The sequence below is a fragment of the Sycon ciliatum genome, chromosome 5 (assembly GCF_964019385.1).
Source record: "Sycon ciliatum chromosome 5, ocSycCili1.1, whole genome shotgun sequence".
Classification (NCBI taxonomy): Eukaryota; Metazoa; Porifera; class Calcarea; order Leucosolenida; family Sycettidae; genus Sycon; species Sycon ciliatum.
In genome coordinates, this window is record NC_088647.1 from 920,502 (window position 1) to 945,338 (window position 24,837).

Genomic DNA, 24,837 nt, shown 5'->3' on the forward strand with positions numbered 1-24,837 from the left:
TAAGAAGATCAATAGAAATCCGCAATGGAGGAGACGTAGCTGAAAGGACACTGGGCATCGCGCACACAACGGCTAGTGTCAGAAAACGTGGAAGGCCGCGGAAAAGCAAAGAGACGGATAGTGGTGATGCCGCGAAGAGGCGAGATGACGGGACATTGGAGGAGCCTACACCCAACGGAGCTAAGAATCGCACTTCGTCCATCAAGCAACATCTGTCAGCCCGTACCAATTGTCGTGAGTTGTACAGTGATAATGTGTTCTCAATATTGTCCCGTGGTAGATGTGCGTTGCATCTGGCTGTGTTAGAAGCTTTGTATATCCGTAAGTTAGATCCTGAACTTTGCGTACAAAAAGAAAATGTGTTGTCGCTACAATTGTTTGGTGTTACTCCTCGTCGAGGTGTTAACAATGTAACTTAATTTGCTCACTATGTTCTTGTCGCTATTATTATGTCCTTCGAGTTTTGTGTCGTGCTGAACTTGATACTTTTTTCACCTTGTCACGAGTGTTGTTATCTCATATCTTTACGCTATATAAGTTTTAGTCTTTCCAACTTGAGCCATTCCCTGTATAATCCTTGATGAGAAGGGACCGAAAACGTTCGGATACTTTGACAAGTGCCTTATTTTGACTGGATGTGTGTTTGCGTGGATACTTACGACCTAACACGTACCTTCGTTATTAAAGTATTATCCGCCTCCGACTTCTTGTAAAATTATTATTATTATTATTATTATATGCATTCCCGCGGCAGCGTCAACAGTGCAAGTGCAAGTCGCCCATGCACAAACACAGTCCACACGTTCGCTTATGCTGGACATGGTAAGAGAAGCAGTTGTGATAGGAGACATAAAGACAAACAAGCACAAACGTAGCTGTAAATCCCTTGTGTTGTGTATAGAATGTTTAAAACATGTATTGAGCGATATTTCCGTGATCTGGGAAAAAGGTGACGGCGCGGTTTCATCGCCGCAACCTCTACTTGCAGATCATATCCAGTAGCTGCCTCCATTCGCTTCGAACTGCAGCTACGTCTGATAGGCGCTCCAGATCTTCCAGGCTCTGCAATCGCCTGCACGCAGCTCGGTGGAGGTCGTCGTCGAGCTTCACCGGCAGGGTGATGCGAGGGCGGCCTCTCCACTTGTGGTCATCACATTGAAAGTAGCTGACCATGCTTAGGACGGCGGGGGCATCACTGGGAAGTCGAAGGATATGGCCAAATAGCCTCCACCGAGCTCTGGTGATGATGCGGCTGATCAGCTCTGCCTTGCACCTGTCGTAGAGTGCTGTTGTTGCGATCTTCTGCGGCCAGACAAAGCCGATCAGTGAACGGAGCTGGCCGCGGTGGAATGCGTCGAGTCCACCCTCGGCAGCTGCCGTGAGTCCCCATGTGCCGGCGTTGTATGCCAGCACTGGTAGTACAAACGCATTGTAGAGACGAAGCCTCAGTTCTTCTCCAACGGTACTGCGCCGTAAGGCATCACCTTACACACAACACAACAAACCGTCTCTAAACTCTAGCACATCTTGGAATGCACACTCCAACAGCCAACAGTGTTGGAAGGTTTTACTTAAAAGAATCAACTAAGGAGGGGAAGGAAGTGCTATTCAACTTACCAAGGAACACAATGATTACATTGCACTGAGTACATATCCCCAGTCTCTCCATTCAGGGCAAGAAACACGTCCAATGGAGTGGAGGACAGTGAGCCAGCCACTCCGTGATTCTGCACAAAGCCATCAGCGAAAAACCTGTACGCCTTGAGTGACTTGTACGCCTTCATTGCATGCATGTGAAACATTTTGCTGCGACCATACACAAGGACGATGTATGCCAATAAATTCATAAAATGTAAAATCTGCCAGAATGTTCTTCGTTGTTTTACTCCACACGTCAACAGAAGAAAAATTTGGGAAGAGACTTCAGCACTGCTTTCACTTCCTCGCTGATGCAATCGAGAGCAAGTTCCACGTCGCCGTCGTCGTCATTTTGGGACCCATTCCGAAGGCTTCCCAGTTTTGCCACGGCTAAAATTGGTTGCACCATATCGGATTTTTTCGTTGCAGCTGACAATCGAACTCTAGTGCCCTTGGCCAGCCTGTGAAGCTCCGACACAAGCAGGAAGGAGAGCTGTTTCTCCATTTGGGCAGAGCATTCTTATGAGCAGCCTTTGGCGGACAGTAGAGCGTCCTTCAAGTCGGCAGCCGTCTCAATCGACTTACGAACAAAACGAAAACTAAATAATACTTACAACCGTTGACATTTCATCTGACTAGCTGATCCGTACGCAGACCAGCATAGAAGCGCAAATACCCAGGGAAACTCTGACCGGAAGAGGGACGTAAAGTAGGATAGGTAGAACACAGAATGAATGCTGCAGCAGGCACCTATCAAACTGTCAACAACAACGCAAAAGTACCAACTGTCATTATTTGAAGTACAAAGAATCAGTACATTCCTGAAGTTTCCGAATGCTAATACCTACCAAACAAGTATTGCGTGCTTTCGAAACCATGGTGACGAAGCGCCATAAACGGCGAGGGCGAGGTCAGGGTGACATAGAGTAAATTCCAGGAGTCGTAAAATACCGGTATTTTACGACTCTCTTTTAAATACTTCATACAACTTGCCACTTTGATTTTCTATAGTTTATCACGAGATGACATTGTATATCCGGTGCATCACTAATTTCACCATACTAGCAGATTTGCATGTACTACATGTTGTTTGTTTGTTTGTTTGTATTCTTTTTTTAGGGTGGGAAGTCCAAAACAGGCCCTAGCCTAATAACAATGGTCCCACTAGTGAGGGAATGCTGTATATCTGTGCATAAGTATCAGTGAGTGTACAAGTCATGTACAAGTCATGAACATGTACGTGTACATGTACATGTACACGTACATGTACATGTATGACTGACACATGGCACATGACTGCGCATGAAAATGATGTGTACACTACTGTCACTAGCCGTTGGCGGACTATGCTCGGCCAATCGTCAAAATCTCAAATTATGCTTTTGATTATGCCACAATTACATGTATGCCAACTAGGCCTCGACCAAATATGCTTGCGCATATTTCCGCATATTTTCTGAGACAGTTCATATATGGCATATTGAGCAACAAAGGGAATATTGGAATGAAGCCAGCATATAATTCAAATATTCTGAAGAAAATAAGGACAAAACATTCATATTATGGACAAAATACGTTCAGAAATGCCTTTTATGGATGAATTTGGAATGGTTGAGGCGTTTGCTACATTTCCTCATGGATGCACACTATCGCTACGGTTGCTGGGGACACACACAAGCCATACTATTCCGCACGTGTTTTGATTTGCACCATAAGCATGATAGCCGTGAAGCCAATGAATATTGCAAGGTTGTAATTTTACTGAAATGATCTACACTTTCTGCTTATGTCGAGCATATTTTGGCATGTTTTGGCATATCTTTTTGCATATCTTGCTAAGCCTTTGGCATATTACGGACGTTTTCCCTGATATGCGACGAGCATAATATGCTTTTTTTTAGCATATTTGGTCGAGGCCTAATGCCAACAAATATTCTGAATTATGCTGAATTATGCTCGGTTCTTCCGGTGCCATACATTGACGACGTCGGTTAATGTTTGCGATAAGGTCCAAAGCGCACAATTATACAGCAAGGCAGGCAATATCAGGCAGGAAACATAAACAGCCTGGAATTCAGGTTGTGGCGTTTCCATGGAATGCTTGCAAATGCCCGATTTGCAGCAGACACTCTGGCTGGTATGTCTTCTGCTGTGCCTAGCATACTCCCCAGCAGCTTCACCCATCATTGGTATCACGTACCCACAACGAATCTCGAACACAGCGCTGTATGCCAGAACCGAGCAGACCCCACTATCCCAAGTCTGCAGGCAACGGAGACTGCTGTGGTTCGGCCATGTAGTGAGGGAAGGCGAAGAATCGTCCTCTTTCCAAGCCTTCCTAATGTAAATCAACACAACAGACATACGACGACCCCGAGGACGACCACGTCTGAGACGGATCGACGTTGTCAAGAAAGACTTACAATGCATTAATCTGTCGCTTCTGGATGCTGTGCAATCTGCTTCTGATAGAGCTGCTTGGCTCGAAATTGTTAACAGATGCGTTGACCTCATGCAATGAGTGAAATGCGAACTGTCATTATTATTATTATTATCATTATGCTCGGTTCCACTATGTATTCACGCTGTACATAGAGGATTGAGAAACCACGCATACACACACGGCCATGCCCTATTAAAGCATATTTTTTTTCTAAACCGAAAGATTATGCCGACCTTACACGTTGGAATCCGTATATTATGCCGGAGCATAATTTTTTGACGAAATCCCAAGATTATGCCAAATATTATGCCGGTATAATCCGCCAAGGGCTAGTGTACACACTGGAAAAAGCATGCTGAAGTTGCATGCATGCTCCGCCGCGGAGTGTGTAGCTTTGACAATGATACATGTACATGTGTCTGCTCAACAGCATACAGAGACACCTGTCAAAAATCGAGAAATTTCGCTCAGCCACATCTGCTGCCAGATGCATCCAACACTGGTTCAGTTTTGGGAAGAAGTGGACTTTATTGGAGGAGCATTTGTTTTGTCATCATCACTCTAGTCTCGATCATTACTAGGTGCATGTACATGTACATTAGGCCTTGACGGATTATGCTAGCATAATTTTTCGCATAATTCCTACCAAAATCGAATAATCGCATAATTCGAGGCAAATTGCATACGAATCGCATAAAATTGGAATATACTGCCTGCTCCCATCAAATTCCATACAGTTGTACATGTTCTACAAGTACAAGTACAAGTAGATGCACTAGGAAGTTGTAGGTTTACGACTCCCTTGATAACATGTCCAGTCCGCTACAATCGGTGATGGTCGTAGCTAGGTCGGACAGTGTGTTCACCCCGTTGAACTTTTGCTGCTACAGTACAACGCCCTCTACAAAAAAATTCCCCTGTTATTTTGCACAGAACCACTATGCATTAGCAGCGTATGTGAGCATAATGCGGCATAATATGATACTTTTTAGCATAAAAATAGCATATTTCTGCATTTTTTTCAGCAATGCGAAAAGCATAATTTCACGAAAATATTAGCATAATCCGTCAAGGCCTAATGTACATGTACATGTACATGTACATGCGATATTTCCCTGTAAATTTGGTGTGGTTTGCTTCCTGAAGCCCTCGCGTAATACTAAGTACATGTATATCATTAGTAGACATTACACCCACTTAACTTTACAGTATAAACGATACATGTACTCACTGTATACTGCGTCCCGTACATGTACATGTATGCCACCAAGGACACGGATCCAGACGTTCCGCACTTCGGAGTTCGGACTGCGCTGGGTTACAGTCACGTGACGATTGTACTAAAGTAGCTCAAGTACACCCTCAAAACGCGCAGTGTCTTTGCGTGGGTGTCGGCGCATTTCACTGTATGTAGTAAAGTGGTTCGCTCATGCCGGGCACAGCATTAGCTAGCACAGTACACGCTCCCTGCTCCTGACCTAAGCCAGCGCGCGCGGGTCTCGTACTCAGGACATTGTGAATGTGATTTGCAGGCAAGCCCACAAGGCACAACCACTCGGTCAAAGCGCTGGTCTTGGGGCGAGTGTGTGGAATCTATCATTCAACCTAAAACTACATAACAACATTAGGTAGGAGCAGGCTCGAGAGGATGCGAGCGAAGAGCTTTGAAATTCCTAGGTTCAAAAAGTAGGTAGCTTGTTACGTCAGCCCGTACTCGTGGCTCCACGCCAGGCGGAGGAGGGGTTTAGCGGAGAATGTTTCTTGCTGCACAGCAGAAGTGTCGTGCGTTGGTGCCACTGTGCATTGGCCTCACGTTGCTGCTTTTCTTCAGCTCTAATCCGTTTTCAACGAGGCAATCCAGTCGAGTCCAAGACGAAAACCGAGTTAGGGAACATCCTGAAGAGGAAAAGATCAGCCCGCAGGTACAGAAAGTGCTGAACGTTCGCGTACTATGCTGGGTAATGACTGGAAGTAGTACGATCGCCAGGAAAGGTCCGGCAATCTTGGCGACCTGGGGCAGGCGATGCGACAGACTCCTGTTCATGACTAGTGGCGAAGACAGGACAAACCTTTCAGGTCGAGTATCGCTGCCGGGTGTGACAGAGGGACGTCCTGCTCTGGTGGCGAAGTCTCGCGAAGCGTGGAAGTACGTGCACGAGAAGTACCGATGGTCATATGACTGGTTCTATAAGTGTGATGACGACACCTATACGGTGGTGGAGAATCTCAAGTTCATGCTGTACACAACAAATACCACGCAGCCACGTTACTTGGGCAAACATCTACAGAGTGGAGGTATTGAGTGGCTATCTGGCGGTGCTGGTTATGTCCTCAACAGAGCAGCCCTGGGCAAACTGAACGAGCAAATTGGAAAAGGCTGTATGACGAACGCTCGTATAGAGAACGAGGACATGCTGGTATCTATCTGCCTGAAATCAGCTGGAGTCGCCATCTCAGACAGCCGGGACGCAGCAAGGAGCCGGTTCTTGCCCCTCAGTCCAGAGCTGCACCTCACACCTGGCGCTGTGGCCAGTTCTGCGTACAAATGGGTGCTGCAGTACTCTGTGGGCAAGTCCGAGGAAAACGAGGGACCCGGCTGCTGCTCTGAACTGGCGGTTTCGTTTCATTATATTTCACCGCAATCGCAGTATGCTCTAGACTATCTTATCTATAAGCTGCACACGTTTGGCGCATGGTCCAGCGATCTTCGGCGACTCGAAAATAGCTAGCAGTATCCAGAGTCACGCCCCCCCCCCCCCCTCACACCCCCCCCCCCCCCCCCCCACACACACACACCCACACACCCACACACACACGTACAACAGACGTTACTTGCTAGTAGTTCACCTGCATCTAGAAACATATTTTAAAACGTGGCTGTTTCAACTTCGGGTCTTCTTGCCAGCACCGCACACCACAGGCCAGTATTTTACTAGTACAATGGGTTTTTGTTACGTGGGATGACCTGAACTCCTACTAGTCCTAGGGCTGATCACATTGATCGCAAGTAGAATAACAATCTTAGTACCTTTTGTTGCGTGTGTGTGTGTCTGTCTGTGTGTGTGTCTGTGTGCGTGTGTGTTTGTGTGTGTGTGTGTGTGTGTCTGTGTGTGTCTGTGTGTCTGTGTGTCTGTGCACGAAGGGCATGGCGGTGGGTCAACGAAAATCAGTTGATCCCGTTCAACTCGGTGGTAACAGCAGGATTGACATGGTGGACGGGTTCCGGTACCTTGGCAGTGTGCTCTCTGCTGACGGAACGGTGGATGCGGACCTCGCTGCTCGTTTGGCGTATGCGTCCAGGCCGTTCGGCGTGCTCTGGTCTCCGATATTTCAGTGCGTACATCTCTCGGTCCACACCAAGCGGCTGGTGTATCGTGCTATTGTCCTTTCTGCTCTTCTCTACGGTGCGGAGACATGGCCCATCAAAGTGGGTCATATTCACCGATTCAACACCTTTCACCAACAGTGTATTCGCACAATTCTCGGTATCTCTCGTCGTGAGCAATGGGAGGAGAGATTGTCGTCAGCATCGCTGAGTGAGCTGGCAGAGGTGGAGGAGAGGTTGCCGTCGGCCTCGCTGAGTGAGCTGGCAGGGGTGGACGCCGACATGGCCGATGTGATCATGAAGTAGCGCTTGCGGTGGCTTGGTCATTTTGCACGGATGAAGGAGACCCGGCTACCCAAGCAGATGCTGTTCGGCGAACTGCCCTGCAAACGCCCGCAACATGGTCCCAAGAAGCGCTGGCGGGATGGTGTGTCCTCGGACTTTACTGTCATCGGTTTGTCTGAAGCGGACTGGTATGACACAGCGCAGGAGAGATCCACCTCGTTTCAGTGTTGTCGACAGAGGGTCGAGAAGGAAGCCCCAGACATCCCGTGCCCCAACTACCGCTGTGACAGAGTGTTCCGTCGTCCTGGTGACCTCAAGCGGCATGCGCCATACTGCAGATTTCGAGTTTAGAACCTCAGCGTGAGGAAGCCATCGCTATCATTGCTACGGCAATGGGCGTTCAAGGTTCAAGGTCAAGGTGTGTGTGTGTGTGTGTGTGTGTGTGTGCGTGCACTACCGTATTTAGGCATGTGGTGTTATGGACTGGCCTGTCCATGTACACGTACATGTATGATGCTCTCAGGTCAATCATTTGCATAATTTCAGCATACCGCAATGTAGCATAATAACTGGCATAATTTGGGCATAATGGAAAGCAAAATTCAGCAATTTACGGAGCATAATCCGCCAAGGGCTGGCTTTTGCATTTCCAACACAAAAAAGAGAACATCAGATTCGACAGCATTTTACTAACATAATGACTGTCATTAATGGGCTAGATGTTAGCAAGTGGGCCTACAATGTACATGTACATGTAGATACAAGATTGTATTGGTGTGTCTGTCTGCAGTTTGGGAGTCATTGTGTTTTTTCGTGTTTGTGTTTTTCTACAAAGAACACAAACCCGGCTCGAGACGAAAATAAGAACAAGAAAGGTAACAAAGTTGCATGCAGGGAGAACGAAGAAACGACTAGAACACAGAAGTTGAGGGTTGACAGAACAAACAACTATTGAGTCGGGGATGACTACTAGTATCCACTAGCGCAGCTGTGTAGGTGTGTAGGTGGGGCGTTGTGGACTCCTCTGACCAGAGGTCTCGGTATCCTTGCACACAACGCGCACCAGGGGGGGGGGGGGGTAAAAAAGAAAGAAAGAAGAAAGCGTTAGGCCATCAGGTAGTATGCTAGTCTGTGGTATACACGTCGACAGCAGTCCCACAAGTTTGCTCGAGGAGGTACTTGTACACTGCTACTTTGAAGCCTTGCAGCGCTGCCTTGGATGGGGGAGCGTTCAGGATGGCAGAGGGTAGAGCATTCCATGTTGTTAGTAGGTCGAACGAGAAGGATCGGTGTAGGATGGCAGGACCTGTGGCGGGGAGTGGGTTTGACAACTGGAAGGCATGGGAGTGTTTCACTTGATGTTAGTGGCGTGTTCTGGGGCGGGCGGGCTCAGGGGAGAGCAGGTGGCAGCATGTCTGTCAGCTGGGCTGGACCGGAAATGTAGTGCAGCTTGAACAGGTAGCACACCCCGAGACTTGCCGACGCACTAATAAGCTTGGGAGTATGGTCCCAGCGCCAATGCTGCGCATGCACCGTTGCTGGATGCGGTCAAGATTCGCAAGGTTGGACCGGGCTGCGCCTTGCCAGACTAGGGGAGCATATTCCATGGTTGGGCGGATGAAGCCTTTGTATACGCTGAGGCGACCATTGCGATCGAGTACTGGGCACACCTTCCTGAAGAAGCCAAGGCGCTGGCTGGCTCTGACTTCAACCTGGTGGAGATGGCTCCGGAACAGCAGTTTGCGGTCGAAGGTCACACCAAAAAGCTTAACGGGGACGTTAAGGCTGAAATCAAAATTTCACCAGTTGTAGTCTTCGGGGTGCTGAGTCGAATGGCCTTGGTCCGAGAAAGCTGAGACGCTCCCTTCCTGCTTTTATCCCAATCGAACTCGCGCACTTCCACCGAAACTGGGTGACTGCGCCCTACTAGATGGGGATTTGTATGCAAAATGTAACTAAAAGCACCATTTCGTTCTTATAAAAGCACGGATGACCGCGATTGGCCCATATGTTGTACTCTTTTGGACGCTGGGTCGACTGGTTTTGTTCGAAAAGGCTGCGATGCAGCGTTCTTCCTTTATTCCCAATCGAACATGGTTGAACAAGCGGTCACGTGCTCCTGGGTGCCCAAATCACCTGGTCGCCACGCCAGCAGGCGACAACTTTCACACCAATACAAGGTTCAACTCGAGTTCAATTCGAGTGACAGGACTGCACCCAAAAAAGGTCAAACAGGCTAGTAAGTTGTACCCTGCAGGCACGGTGACCAGGAAACTGGTGTACGCAGGAGCACGTGACCACTTGTTCAACCGTGTTCGATTGGGAATAAAGGAGGAACGCTGCATCGCAGCCTTTTCGGACCAAATCCAGTCGACTCAGCGTCCAAAAGACTACAACATATGGGCCAATCGCGGTCATCCGTGCTTTTATAAGAACGACATGGCGCTTTTAGTGACATTTTGCATACAAATCCCCATCTAGTAGGGCGCAGTCACCCAGTTTTGGTGGAAATGCGCGAGTTCGATTGGGATTAAAGTAGAAAGGGAGCGTCTCAGCTTCCTCGGACCACGACCATTCGACTCAGCACTCCGAAGACTACAACTGGTGAAATTTTGATTTAAGCTTCCCCCTTAACATCGGTTTCCTCTCTGATCACGGTACCATCGAAGCTGAGAGAAGAGGGTGGGAGGGGTGTTGATCGTCGGGTCATCGACATTCCCTGGCACTTTGTCGGCTCCAACTGGACCTTCCATCTCGATCTCACAGCTTGGAGCTCATCGAGGGAGGCTTGCAGTGAGTTAAAAGTGGCGGGGGACACGTCATCGGCACGGATCAGGTAGTACAGTGTTGTGTCGTCTGCGTACGACGCTAGCTGGCACTCAGGGGAGACACCATCAGAGATGTCGTTGACATAATAATATAATAAGGAAGAGCGTTGGTCATAAGATGCTACCTTGCGGAACACCGGCTTGGATTGGGAAGTGCGAGGAGGTCTGACCACCAACAACAGCCCCTATTTTCCTTTCCTGAAGGTAGGAGCGAAGCCAAGACAGAACTGACCCGCCAATACCGGACATTTCAGCTGTATGCAGTATACCAGTGTGCGAAACTTTATCGAAAGCACCAGCTATGTCGACTGCAACAAGCCGAGCGATTCCATTGCGACCCACTATGCCGGACCACTCATGATGGAGGGCAGTGAGGAGGTCGGCAGTTCCAAGTCCACGGCGGAAGCCAAACTGCCTGGGAGATAGGACCATTATGACGTTCAAGGTGATTGACAATTTGCCTGTTGATGATAGTCTCCATAATCTTTGACAAAATGCTCAGAAGGGAAACAGGTCGGTAATGTCTTACTGCTGCTTTGGAAGCGCGCTTGTGGATAGGCACGACGTGTGCCGTCTTCCAGGGGTCAGGATGATGCGAGCAGCGTAGGCAGAGGGCAAAAAGCTTAGTCAGAGGGGGTGCAAGCTCTTTCGCACACGTCCACTTCTCGCTTGGCTGAGGGATTACCTGACTGATCGTCACTTGAGGGTTGCAGTTGGAGGTGAACTTTCCAGTCCGTACCCGACCAAAGCTGGCGTGCCGCAGGGCAGTATCCTTGGCCCCACCCTGTACATCCTCTACACCAATGATGGCGAGGACCACCTCCCACCAGGTATGGAGCTAGCAGCCTACGCTGACGACACCACTCTCTTCCACTGCCTCACATCAAGAGCTGACATTGACTGTGGCTCCGAGCTCCTCCAGCAGGGCATTGATGCGTTTTCCCGTTGGGGACATAAGTGGAGGATCAAATTTGAGCCCTCCAAGACGCAGGCTATGTCTATAGGCCACCATCGCCAGCCCTGGGAGCTCCCTCGAGCAACATTTGACGGCACACCGGTCAGTGAAGAGAGTCGGCTGAAACTCCTGGGAGTCACCTTTGACGACACCCTGAGCTACTCCTTCCACCTCCGCTCCCTAGCTTCCCGTGCTAACCAGCGGATTGGCTTCCTGAAGCGAGCGTCTCCCATTCTGGACGCCGAGAGCCGCCAACGCGTCTACAACGGCTTTGTGCGACCCACACTCGAGTATTGCCCCTTAGTGTGGATGGGCTCACCCTCGTCCCATCTTAAGAAGCTGGACCAGATCCAGCGAAGGGCCCTCCACATCATCGGAGCAGGTACTTGGCTCCCTAGCCTGGCACTCCGTCGCCTGGTAGCTGCACTTGCCTATACCTACAAGCTCTGCTATCTAGATGCATCCAGCCCTCTGAAGCAGATGCTGCCTAAACCAGCCACTCACCGTGCCCCCGAGACAAGACCTACCCGTCAGTCTCTCCAGCTGCAGGATTCCCATCCATACCAGATGACAACTGACCTGCCTGCCAACACCCGGAATAGCTGTCTCCAAGGATTCCCTGCTTGCACCGTTGCAACATGGAATGCCCTGCCACCAGACCTGTTCCACCACCCACCCGCCCAGCCTCACATGCAAAGCTTTAAGAAAAAGGTGTACCGTCACCTTCTTGCTCAGGACTGGCTCTCTGCTACTGATGCACTTTGAATCTGCTCGCCAACGCTTTCCCTGTTCTTATTAGTGTTCAGCTGCTTACCTTATAACCCTGCTGCCATCATCACCAATATTCTGATTCTCATGCACATATCCCAGAACCTGCTATCCTTCGCAGTCCCCATCACCAAGAGCACTGTGCTCTTCTATCTCCCAGCTCTCTCTCTCTCTCTCTCTCTCTCTCTCTCTCTCTCTCGCTCTCACTCTCTCTCTCTCTCTCTCGCTCTCTCGCTCTCTCGCTCTCTCGCTCTCTCGCTCTCTCGCTCTCTCTCTCTCTCTCTCTCTCTCTCTCTCTCTCTCTCTCTCTCTCTCTCTCTCTCTCTCTCTCTCTCTCTCTCTCTCTCTCTCTCTCTCTCTCTCTCTCTCTCTCTCTCTCTCTCTCTCTCTCGCTCTCTCTCTCTCGCCCTCGCTCTCTCGCTCTCTCGCTCTCTCTCTCTCTCTCTCTCTCTCTCTCTCTCTCTCTCTCTCTCTCTCTCTCTCTCTCTCTCTCTCTCTCTCTCTCTCTCTCTCTCTCTCTCTCTCTCTCTCTTCTTCTCTTCTTCCCCCCCCCATCTCCCGATAATTATTAGCCCCCGTTTTCTTTCGACGCGTTTGCTGTGCAGTGAAGCCGAGACCCTAGGTCGGTGGAGCACATCAGACCCCGTCACCACGTCCACGATTCATGCCTGCGATGCTGCACCGCTGCTTTGCATGTCATGATTGGAAGCTGTGGCCTTAGTAAAAAAAAAAAAAAAAAAAAAAAAAAAAACACTCTGGAAGAACCCGTGCTGGGAGATTATCTGGACCAGTGGCTTTGTTGACTGGGAGCTTGCGGAGCTCCCTCTGAACCTCAGCAGTGCGAATTAGGCCTTGGCGGATAATGCCGGCAGAAAAATTGGCAGAATTCGGTACTTTTTCTGGTAAGTTTCATGCATGTTTGGTATGTGGATAAAGAAATGGAGCAGAATTCGAGGAATTGCCCGCCATAAGGTTTGTATGACTCTGCCAATTTCACTGCTTTTCGAGCAGAATCTGCCACCTTTTCGAGCAGAATCCGCCAAGGGCTAGTGCGAAAGCGGATCATGCCAATTGTTGCTGGTGGGTTGTGTTGCTTGGCTCTTGGAATGCTGGACGGGTCAATGTCATTGTCTCCAAGACTGCATTTTTGTGAGAAGAAATTCCCAAAACATTCCAACTTCTCCTTCGCGGTGCGGCGCTCTCTGCTGTTCTCATCAATGAGTGTGGGAATATCAGACTGGTGTCCAAAGCCACCTGCACGCTTAATGGTACTCCACCTTTCCTTGTCTTTGAGACAGCCAGTTGTAAGCTTAGTGCGAAGCACCCTATCTCTGTAGCGCCCCACCATAAACACCTTGGCATTGTCATAGATTCCGCCCTCTCCTGGTCTCACCATGCTGATCATGTGTCGTCCAAAGTATGCCGATCTGTCGGCATAATGTCAAGTCACTTGTCCCATTTGCCCAAAAATTGCCGGATTAATTTTTATAAATCATACATTCTTCCCCTATTCACGTACGGCTTCCCTGCCTGGTCCACCATTAACAAAACCCACATAGGTAAATTAGAAATTCTCCATCGCCGTATACTGCGAATCATATTTCGTACTGATCGTTATACATGTATCTCAAATCTAGACTTGTATGCTGCTGCATCCACTACCACTCTGCAACATTACCTTGATGCTTCCAAGTGCACCCTGGCACATTCAATTTTCCTTGGCCAGCACCCTGCTCATTTACAGTCCCGTAATTGGTTCAATTCAGGTGGCACCACCCGAAGCTGCGTTCGTCTCCCCCTAGCTAGGTCTACCCTATTCGTAAATTCCCCTTTCTTTTCCTCCTACTCCACGTGGCTCCAACTGCCTCCCAGTGTTAGGCAAGCTCCAGATATGCCCAAATTCCGTACCCTCGTCAGACAGCACTTCAGTATCTCCCAGTAAACAAAGTCACAGTCACCACTTCCGCTGCATAGCTCGCTGAGCATCCCATTGCTTTGTAAGTTGCTAATCCCTTCCCACTTTGTGTACGTGCTCTTCATTTTCTTTTTTCTCTTCTTCCGTGGTTGGTCTCACCCTCTCCTCAATTCAATTGGCTGTCTTGACATGCCACGAGGTGCAGAAATAAATAAAATTAATAAATAAAATAAGTGTAATCTGTTCGGCAGCTTGTGCTCTTGCCATTGTGCGAATATTCTGTTCCACGGCATCGGCATACATACATGTACGTTGCAACTGTTGTGAGCCTGGATTCCGCTGCCACGACTTCCAAGCTCGTTGCTTTGCGGCGACAGCAGCATTGCACTCAGGTGTCCACCAAGTCGGATTCGATGGGCGTGCGGTAAGTTTTTTTGCTTGGGATGAACATTGCCATGCCCTGCTGAATTTGCTGAGTCAGGCGTGTGCACTGTGCAGGCCTCCTCTGGGTCATCCTGTAGAAGGGAATCCCAGTCTGAGGTGCGCAGGAATGCTCTCAGGCGGCTCCAGTCAGCAAGGTTGTAGCGCCACACACGCCTAGACGTGGGAAGCTCCCTAGCGGATGCTGCTGAGACAAAGGAACATAGTACAACCTGGTGGTCAGACTTTCCGAGGGGAGGTAACAGGGAGGTACGGGTTTCCGGATAGTCGGAAAGGATTAGATCTAGAGTATTGAGCCCACGAGTGGGAGCGGATACATGCTGGGTGAGCTGGTGCCCAACAGCCACCTCTTCCATGTACTCACCGGCTAAAGTTGTCTTCGTGCTTACAAGCCACCTGGCATTGTGCACATTGAAGTCCCCTGCGAGGATGGTGTGAGCAGCGCCGTGTCGCACAAGGTCGATTGTGGTGTCAAGTGTAAAGGGGATACAGTGAACTTCGCTAATAACGACTGCGGATATAACGACTATTCGCGAATAACGACATAATTTCCATGCCCAGAGCAAAGTCCCATCCAACTGTAATACATAATTATAATGAGACTTCGGGTATAACGACACTTTGTGAATAACGACACTTTTCTGATGCCCCGCCGAGTGTCGTTATAAGCGAAGTTGACTGTACACGTACTGGTAGGGATGGGCGTGCCATGCCCGGCATTGGGTTATTAAAACGTTCTAAAACACATGTACAAATGTACATGTACGTGTACTAGGGGTGTGCGGATAATGCTCGAAAAGCAGTGAAATTGGCAGAACCATACAAACCTTAGCGGGGGGGCTCGAATTCTGCTTCATTTCTTTATCCACATACCAAACATGCATGAAACTTACCAGAAAAAGTACCGAATTCTGCCAATTGTTCTGCCGGCATTATCCGCATATGCCTAACATGTACATCCATCTGAAAGTCTTAGGAAGTGCTTCAAAATGGCGACAATGTCAGTAAAGAAGATCAGGAAATATTGCGTAGATACAAAATGATTATGTACATGTACATGTACATGCATTTCGGGTATGCATGTTGACTGTTGAGTATGTATGTGCAGTATGCACGCCAGGGCGCGAAGTCAACACTTCGTCTCCGATCTCCCCTTGTTGACTGCACGTGACCCTTATACTGCACGTGACCCTTATACTGCACGTGACCCTTATGACAGACTTTATCATGTACAGTAACACACTGAGCTGAGCTCAGAACATCGCATGCTCTATTTATACCACTAAATACTATCAAAGTATCAAGGCTTTAATATCAAGCCCGCATTTTTCTGAGCTACATGTATTCCGTAGACAGACTGTGTGTGTCATTCTCCTTCGCAGCGTGCACGTGTGCCGCGTCGCCGCTTGACGTCTGTGATTTCATTGGTTGCCGAGATGCACTCGTCAACTCCCGGGTTCATGACCCCAAGTGGAAAGTGTCAAAAACCATGATTGTGAAGCTTTCGGTATAGTCTCAGACGGGGACCATGATGGAGATCACATAGGCAGTGATAGATGCGATAGATGCCGATACACAGTCATCATCGGCTGCTGGTGTAGATCTACATCACTTACATGATTGTACGTGTGGGCTCTACCAAGTACCATGATCACGTGTACTTGGTAGCTAGTGAATTTTCAGATACATGTACGAATAGAACACAAGTATTACTCTCTAGTGTTCTCAGTAAGTAGTTGGGAACGCGCCGTTTTGCGCTTGTGTAGATCTACCATACAATGTACAATGTATGCAGTATTGCATCTCGAGCAGGCAACGGCTATCCAATATTTGGCGCTCTCGCCTCTTCCAATGCCCTGTATGATTGCTTATGAGAACACCTTCTAACCAACAAGAGAATTAGGAGCTTGTTTTCGTGAGATCCTAGTGCCCCGTGGCACAACCCTCGTCACAGACACAAGCTCCTAATTCTCTTGTTGGTTAGAAGGTGTTCTTTATTCATCCGTCCCTGTTCTCGGGAGTTGTGTGATTATAGGAAAAATAGTGTGGAAAGTGAGTCGGACATGTATGGAAAAGTGTTGTATCGTGCTCTTTACAGTGGGTGCCCAATCGGGCAAAGCACAAACGAAAAGGGTGCCGTAAGTCAGTGCTGTCATGCAGCAACATTCTCCCCCCTGGTTACGAACCGTGGGAGAGTTAACATAAACATGCAAAAAAGAACAGAAGAAAAGCGAAGAAGACTGTATTAAAACCTAGCAACCATCGTGTTATTCGAGTAGAAATAAGGGTGGACGGTCCATGGACGCACGAAACAAGAAAAAGGAAAACAAGAAAAAAAGAGAAAAAAAAACAGCGCAGCTAGCTGCAGCTCAGAAGTGCGGGAGGCATGACAGCTCTACGACCGCACGTCCAGTACACAAATTTTCGCGGCGGGTCGGCGAAAAACGCTACCTGATGCGGTCTTGACGTCGACAACACGGACAACACCATCGCGGCCTGGATGGACAGCTGAGACGACACCTTTGGGCCAGGAACCCCGTGGTGCGTTGTCATCCGCGATAATGACAATGTCGTTTACGACGAGCTGCTTCGTTTGGCGGTTCCACTTTGTGCGGCGAGCGAGAGTTGGAAGGTACTCGCGAACCCAACGGCGCCAGAACATATCTGCAAGGGCTTGCGCAACGCGCCATTGGCGCCGCAGCGAGACATCTCCTGCCTGCGCGATTCCTTGAAGAATGGCACACGAGGAACCGATCAGGAAGTGGTTCGGAGTCAAGGCCTCGTCATCGGCGGCATCCAGACTGACATGTGTGAGAGGTCGACTGTTCACGAGTGCCTCTGCTTCTGCCAGTGCGGTCAGGAGGGTCTCCTCCTTGGGATGGCGCTCTTTGAGGATGGCGTGAAGTGCGGTCTTGATGGATCCAACGAGCCGCTCCCAGGCTCCGCCCATGTGGGGTGCCGCCGGCGGGTTGAACGACCATGTAATGCCGTCATGAGAAAGCTGGTCCTGGATGCGAGCTTCATTCAGCTCACGAATGGCCTGGCGGAGCTCTTTGGCGGCGCCTTTGAAGTTGGTTCCGTTGTCTGAGTGGATCACCAGTGGACAGCCTCGCCTGCTGATGAATCGCCGGATGGCCATCAGCGTTGAGTCTGTGGACAGGTCGTGCGCCAGCTCCACGTGAACGGCTCGGGTGGCGAGACAAGTGAAGAGAGCGCCGTACCGCTTCTCATGTCTGCGCCCAACAGTGACAGACAGCGGGCCGAAGTAGTCCAGTCCTGTCCGTGTGAAGGGTCGCTGAAAGGCGTCAGTGCGGCACTCTGGCAGGGCCGACATGATTGGTGGCTGCGGCTTGGCACGGAGATTCTTGCAATGCTGGCACTCGCTCCAGGTGCTTCTTACCGCTGTGCGGATACCGGGTACCCAGTACTTCTGACGCAGCTCGTTCACTACGCGATCCTGTCCTTGATGTAACGACCAGACATGGTGTTGCTGTATGAGCAGCCTAGTGAAGGCGTGCTTCGGCGGGAGCAAGACAGGTTGGCGCAGGTTCTTGTTTTCAACCTTTGCGTGCCGTACGCGGCTGTCGGAGCGCATGATGCCATTGTCGTCGATGAAGGGTGTCATCTGGACCAGGCGGCTGTCCTTGTTGACTGGCTTGCCATTGCGGAGCGCGGCGAGTTCTTCTGGGAAGCCTTCCGCTTGTGCAGCTTTCCACCAAAGACTCTCCGCGGCTCGTAGCTCGGGGACTGTCAGCGACGGCTTGGCAGTGTCTCTTCCTCCGTGTCTCAGGTGGCGAGTGAAGCGTAGCACCCAGGCGGTTGCTCTTACCAGGCGACACCAGCTTGAGAAGCGCTCGATCTCTGGTAGTGCTGAGTTCAGGCTGGGTGGCTCTGAGCTGTCTTCGGCTGCTGCGTGGACGCCACTGAACGCACGCTTCAGCTCGAGATCATCCGGGTCCGGCGTACGAGTCTCCTCGGCGGGCCAGTCTGCTTCGCCTTGCCTCAAATAGTCCGGGCCGCCAAACCAGCGATCGTCCGGCTGCAAGCGCTGGGCAGAGATGCCTCTGGAGAGGTCGTCGGCTGGGTTCAGTCTTGTCGGTACCCAGTGCCACTGATCTACTTCTGTTGTGTCTGTTATTTCCGCGATCCGGTGGGCCACAAATGGTTTGAATTGCCGGGCGTCCGAGCGTATCCACAACAGCACCGTTCTGGAGTCTGTCCAGAATATGACCCGTGGAATTGAAATACGCAGCTGCTCCCGTACGGTACAGGATAGGCGCGAGGCGAGGACCGCAGCCTGGAGTTCCAGACGGGGTATCGAGGCCGGTTTCAGTGGAGCAACGCGTGCCTTCGCTGCAACTAGGGACACTGCCAGCTGAGTACCGTGGTTCGCTACTCTCAAGTACGCAGCGGCGCCGTATGCTTTCTCGCTTGCGTCAGCGAACACGTGCAGCTGGATGTCTGTAGCGACTGCAATCAACGGTGTGTAGCACCGTGGCACTTCTACGGTGGCCACCTGATCTAGCTCTGCAGCCCAATCTGTCCATCTCAGTGCAAGAGATGCAGGGAGTTCATCATCCCAGCCTATGCCAGCTCTCCACACGTCTTGGAGAAGCATGCGTGCGATGATGGAGTGGCAGGACACCAGGCCGAGTGGGTCGAATACCGACATTGTGTGTCGCAGGACGCTTCGCTTCGTGACTGGTGCCTTTGGATCTGGCTTCGTGCCGCAGGAGAAGCCAAGAGTGTCCTTCGCAGGGTCCCATCGGAGGCCCAGGGTCTTCTCGATGGGGAGGTCGTGGCTGTGGACGTTCACGATTCTTGGTGACCTCAGATCTGATGGAAGGCTCTCGAGGACCGTCGGAGAGTTGCTCACCCAGTTACGGATCACAAACCCTCCCCCCTCGTGGACGTCCATCACCTTGCGAGTCAGTGCTACAGCTTCCTCGGTTGTTGGGGTGCTGTCGAAATAGTCGTCGACATAGTGGCACTCCTCTATGGCTGTCACGGTTCGCGCATCTCCGGAAGCCAAGTCGTGCGCATTGATGTTCTTCGCAAACTGGGCGGCGGTTGGTGAGCAGACTGCACCGAACGTCATCACGTCCATCTGGTACACATCAGCTGGTCTGCTTGCATCCATGTCGCGCCAGAGGAAGCGTTGTGCATGACGGTCTTCGGGACGCATCTTCACCTGGTGGAACATCTCCTTGATGTCTGCACCAAAGGCAACCTCATACAGTCGGAAGTTGTACAGAACTTGTGTGATCGGCGTCAGGAGGTCGGGGCCGGTGAGGAGGAAGTCGTTTAGAGACTTTCCATGCGACTTTGCCGCGGCGTCAAACACCAGTCGCACCTTGCCTTTCTCTTTGTTGTACACAGCAAAGTGTGGCAGGTACCATGTCCGCTCTGGCTGGTGGGTGGCCTCCTCAGGTGACAGCTTCCGGGCATACCCCTGTTCCAAATAGCTGTCGATCTTGCTCTGGTAGCCTTGTGCAAGCGTGTCATCCTTCCGCAGGCGCCTCTCCAGCTGCTCGAGACGCTGGGCAGCCGTTGCCTTGCTCCGTGGAAGGGTGATGTTGTCCTCCCGCCAGAGAAGCCCCGTTTGCCACCGGCGTCCGGTACGCGTGGTGAGAGTGTCTAGCAGCTGGAGTGCGCGGTCGTCAGCCTTGCTGCGGATTTTCGCAGGCTTGACCCCGAGGGAGTCTAGGGCGAACGACTGCTGGACCAGGTCATGGAGGTCGCTGTCGAGACCCCAGGTGGAGAGGACCACGCCTTCATCGATTCTGCAGCGGTCGGCGATCGTTTTGCCATGAACAACCCACCCTAGCTTGGTCTGTGTAGCTACGGGTGCGTTTGGAGGGCCCTCCGCGATCACCCGTGGTGCGATCAGGCTGTAATTATCCTGTCCGATTAGGAGTCTGGGCTTGGCACAAGACAGCGTTGGTAGTTCAAGTCCCTCCAGGTGGGGGCAGTTTTTCAGCCGTTGAGGGTTGATTGATTGTGTTGGCAGGTTGAACTTGGCATGAGTGTGGACGTTTGTCAAGGTGAAGCTGTCCTGTCTCTGCCTGCCAGCTACGCTGAATGTTACTACCTTGGAGCTGGACTCCTGGTGCTGCTTGCCATCCGTCCATGACAGCCTCAGGGGCCGCGTTGGTCCTGCAAGTCCAAGTTCCTCCGCCAGTTCGCTTTCAATCAAGGACACTGTTGAGCCTTCGTCCAGGAGTGCGTATGTATCAGCCGCTGTGTCTCCGTTTCGTACCGTGACCGGAATCACCCTCAGCAGCACCCTTCCACTGTGTTCCGACACGTGGGTTGCCGAGGTGTATGTCGTCTCTGACATGCGTCCTAGCGGTGCTACACTTCCGCGGCCATCGCGGTGTAGTAGCGGATGGTGGGGTTTGCCACACGAGCAGGCCTTCTCCTCGCATACCCTCGCCAGATGGCCTTCGCCAAGGCAGCGGAAGCACAGCCGTCTGTCACTAACGAACTGCCGACGGGCGTTAAGTGGCTCCGCGGCTAGCTGACGGCAGCTACTTGTGGTGTGCCCAGCTTTGCTGCAGAATAGGCAATGTGGCTTACCGGCGGTGGCCTCCACGACTGTGAACATTTGGCCTGTGCGTGGAGTGGCATGAGTGACGTCACATGGGCTCGGCTGAGCGACTAGGCATGCAGCCTTGGCCCTCTGTTGAAGCCAGGCAGAGAAGGTGTCCAGGTGCGGGTCTGTGCCGGTTTTAAGCACGTACTCTCCCCACTGGATCCGAAGCCCCCCAGACAGCTTGCCAACTAGCTCCTTGACCAATTGAGGGTTGTAGAGATGGCCGGTGCACTTTGTGCTTCGCATAGTGGCCACAAGGTTGCGGCACAGGGCGCTGATTTCAATCAGTACCTCGATGGCCTCCTCCGACTTCATGCCTCTCTGTGATTTCGTCTTCAGAATGAGATTCTGGACAATCTGGTCCGGGCGGCCGAACCTCATCCTCAAGATGGAGATGACCTCCCCTACATTGTCGGGGAGAGTCATCATCCCCTGTACAGCTTCCTTTGCCTTTCCGCGCAGCGCCTTTTGCAGTCGTCCAAGGTTCTCCCCGTTCGAGAATCCGCACTCTCTGGTCGTGTGCTCCAGGGCGAAGATGAATGCTGGCCACTCGTCAGCATGTCCAGAGAACTGAGGCAGGTCCTTGGCAGTGGACTGCCTTGCCATGAAATGGTGGGTGGTGAGATTCATGGGGTGTGACTGCCTTGCACTTGTAGGGGTAGGACGTGTGCCATTGGGCTCGTTCCCTGAAGCCCGCTCACCTTGGACTTGGTGGTCCAGTAACAGATCCTGGATTTGACCATTGGCTTCCTCAAGCGCTGCTCCCATGTTTCTCTCCGCGCGCTCGGCGCGCTGTGCGCGCTCAGCTAGGCTAATGCGATCCGCGCTTGTCAGCTCGGATCCGTTGCCGGTCTCCCGTGATCGACGGGACGAACTTGATCGGACGCTGGCATTACTGCTGCCGCTTGACCGGTTTCTGTTTAACTTCTTCTGGAGTTCTAGCTTCTTGCGGATCAGCTTTCGTTCTACTTCTGCAAGCTCCTCCGCGGCGATACGTTCCGCTTCCGCGTCGAGTTCGTCGATTGAGCGGAGCGAGCGCCGGCTGCTGCAAGACGTTGCTGATGAAGTGGTGAGTGAACGAGCGCTCATCGACCTGCTCCCGTTTTGGTACCCTGCGCTGGCTGCAGCAAGGCCTGCATTTTCGCCGATCTGCGCGTCGTTTGTGTACTGGACACGCTTTTGGTGTGCATGAGGCAAAAAAGGAACAGCGGGGGTCACAGAGCGCGTGTGAGTGTCATGCAAATCGGAACCTAAAAAGGACTGGCCAGCGTACGGCTGGTGAGGTGCTAAATCTACAGCAACATGATGTGGTGCGTGTACGGGATCATTGTTTGCATGCATTTGTGAGGTGCGTGTGTGCGAGTATGAAAACGGCCTACTTGTAGAGGAAGCATTACATGTTTCAAAATTGTTTTCATGACTTTCATGAACAAACTCGTTCGTGGAACTACTAACATTAGTATTACGAACAGCAGAACAAACAGGCATATAATTATTTGGTGTGTGGAGACCAGGACCTAACTGGTTGGTGCTTTCTCCAGCTCCACCTCGAGTGATTTCACTTAGCTCAGCCTCTTGTTCCGTCTTGACGATGTCAGCCATCTGCGTTGACTTGCCGGCGTCGTCCTGGGCTGCCGCTGCTGCTGCTGCGTTGTCGTCGTCTCCGAATCGCGTCGGTGCACGAGACAGACGGCCACTCCGTGTGGTGTACATAGGTTCGCTGTGGCGTCGATCCGCGACGCTCCTCAGCTCTCTGGTTGGTTCGAGTATGGCGATGCCGGACCCTCTCCGCAGAGAATCCGGCTCGAAGGACCAATGTTTTCGTGAGATCCTAGTGCCCCGTGGCACAACCCTCGTCACAGACACAAGCTCCTAATTCTCTTGTTGGTTAGAAGGTGTTCTTTATTCATCCGTCCCTGTTCTCGGGAGTTGTGTGATTATAGGAAAAATAGTGTGGAAAGTGAGTCGGACATGTATGGAAAAGTGTTGTATCGTGCTCTTTACAGTGGGTGCCCAATCGGGCAAAGCACAAACGAAAAGGGTGCCGTAAGTCAGTGCTGTCATGCAGCAACACTGACCTTTCATACAAACTTCCAGTCAACGTGCCCATCATGCTGGCGGTTTATACTGGGCATATAAACCTCATACAAACCCCATATAGACCACCACCATACAAACTCCTTTTTAGAGAGTGAGAATGTATGAAGGTCAGCACAAGTATAATACATCCCACCACTAGTAGTCTACACTTGTACATAATTAATTATATCATACAAACCTCGGCTTCGCCTCGGTTTGTATGTCGGTTTATATTTCACGTACAAGCGTACTGTTGGGGTCATATTGGCGTTTGTGGGATCCAAAGCTGGGGTGCGACACGCAACACACTTTGAAGTGTACAATGATGTACATGTACATTAACTTGATTAAGGTCTGGTTGCGATGGTCGATTCCGATTCGCAGAAGGATCACAACAATTATTGTCAATCCCCTAGTCCTCCCAGAAACCTCTCCGTGGCCTCCGTGTAGATCTACTCTTATCGAAGATGATAACAGTAATTCTCGCTTGAGGATAATACTGATCAATGCTGTGTGTTATACGCATTGGTATTACCCTGTGTGGAACCAGTCAGTGACACAGAACGACACTTTAGCCTGTAGGCATGCGGGTGATCCCAAGCTTACAATACATCTATAATCCTTGAACACCAATGCTTCTTGATTGCATAATGCTGTAGCGGGCCGCAGTCTCTCTCGGAGGCAAATGCACACGGGTCTCAGTGAACACACTGTAACTGGCAATTGAAATGTACTGGCAACGAAATTAACTGACTGGCAACTAAATTAACTAACTGGAAAACTAAATTAACTGACTGGCTACTAAATTAACTGACTGGCAATAAAAGAATCGTGAGCAGCAGCTTTTATGCAAAGGCAGACTCCGTACGCTAATGTACGGGGATACGCTAACGTCTGGGGATACAGTACGGGGATATGCTAACGTACGGGAATACAGTAACGTACGGGGATATGCTAACGTACGGGAATACAGTAACGTACGGGAATATACTAACGTACGGGAATACGCTATACGCTACAATGCCATTATAAATGCTGTCGTTAGATAATACAGTTGTCCCTCCGTACCGTGTGCATAATGAAGTCACAACTGTCATATCTACAATTCACACATGAATGGTTTTGGAGTGTGTGCCGGGTTTTGCTTACCGCAATCGAGCAGGTAGTTTTCCGGCCTCACAATGCACCAGGTCATTTGCCGCCCCCCCCCCCCCCCAAATTCTCACCCTGCTGATCGTGTATCGTACTATCGACATGACTATGACTCTGTGTACAGAGTAATCACGAGTCACGACACAACTTCACAAGTGTTGAATCCTCACACTCTCAGTGCGAAGTAAAAATGTACATGTAACACGACACCAGCGTGTGGTACAAGATGAACCGTGGCAGACTCGAAGAAGATGAAGCCATCCGACAAATTCGTTTATGTGGAATCGCTTATTTGCCATTCGAAGCGTATCCTAAATCATGGTGTGCAGTCTCCACTGCATTGAAGCGTATCACTAGCGTCGATAAGAGTTACATTGCCCAAGGCGAACTAGCTAGTTCCAAAGTTGATAAGT

General features: G+C 50.7%; 2 protein-coding genes across 2 annotated transcripts; one reads left to right on the forward strand and one right to left on the reverse strand.

Annotated features, from left to right (window-relative positions):
- Positions 1–6,042: 6,042 nt before the first annotated feature.
- On the forward strand, positions 6,043–7,712 carry LOC135816505 (glycoprotein-N-acetylgalactosamine 3-beta-galactosyltransferase 1-like). Its single transcript, XM_065329700.1, has 2 exons — positions 6,043–6,645; positions 7,224–7,712. The coding sequence occupies exons 1-2, from the start codon at positions 6,043–6,045 to the stop codon at positions 7,710–7,712; spliced, it is 1,092 nt and encodes a 363-aa protein (XP_065185772.1).
- An 8,807-nt stretch (positions 7,713–16,519) lies between these two features.
- On the reverse strand, positions 16,520–23,259 carry LOC135817098 (uncharacterized). Its single transcript, XM_065330215.1, has one exon. The coding sequence runs from the start codon at positions 22,904–22,906 to the stop codon at positions 16,994–16,996; it is 5,913 nt and encodes a 1,970-aa protein (XP_065186287.1). The 5' UTR covers positions 22,907–23,259; the 3' UTR covers positions 16,520–16,993.
- Positions 23,260–24,837: the final 1,578 nt, after the last annotated feature.

Coding starts and splice junctions, on each gene's coding strand:
- LOC135816505 (XM_065329700.1), top strand. CDS start 6,043: ATGACTGGAAGTAGTACGATCGCCAGGAAAGGTCCGGCAATCTTGGCG. Junction 6,646..7,223: donor AATGGGTGCTGCAGTACTCT/GTGGGCAAGTCC, acceptor CTGTGCACGAAG/GGCATGGCGGTGGGTCAACG.
- LOC135817098 (XM_065330215.1), bottom strand. CDS start 22,906: ATGTACACCACACGGAGTGGCCGTCTGTCTCGTGCACCGACGCGATTC.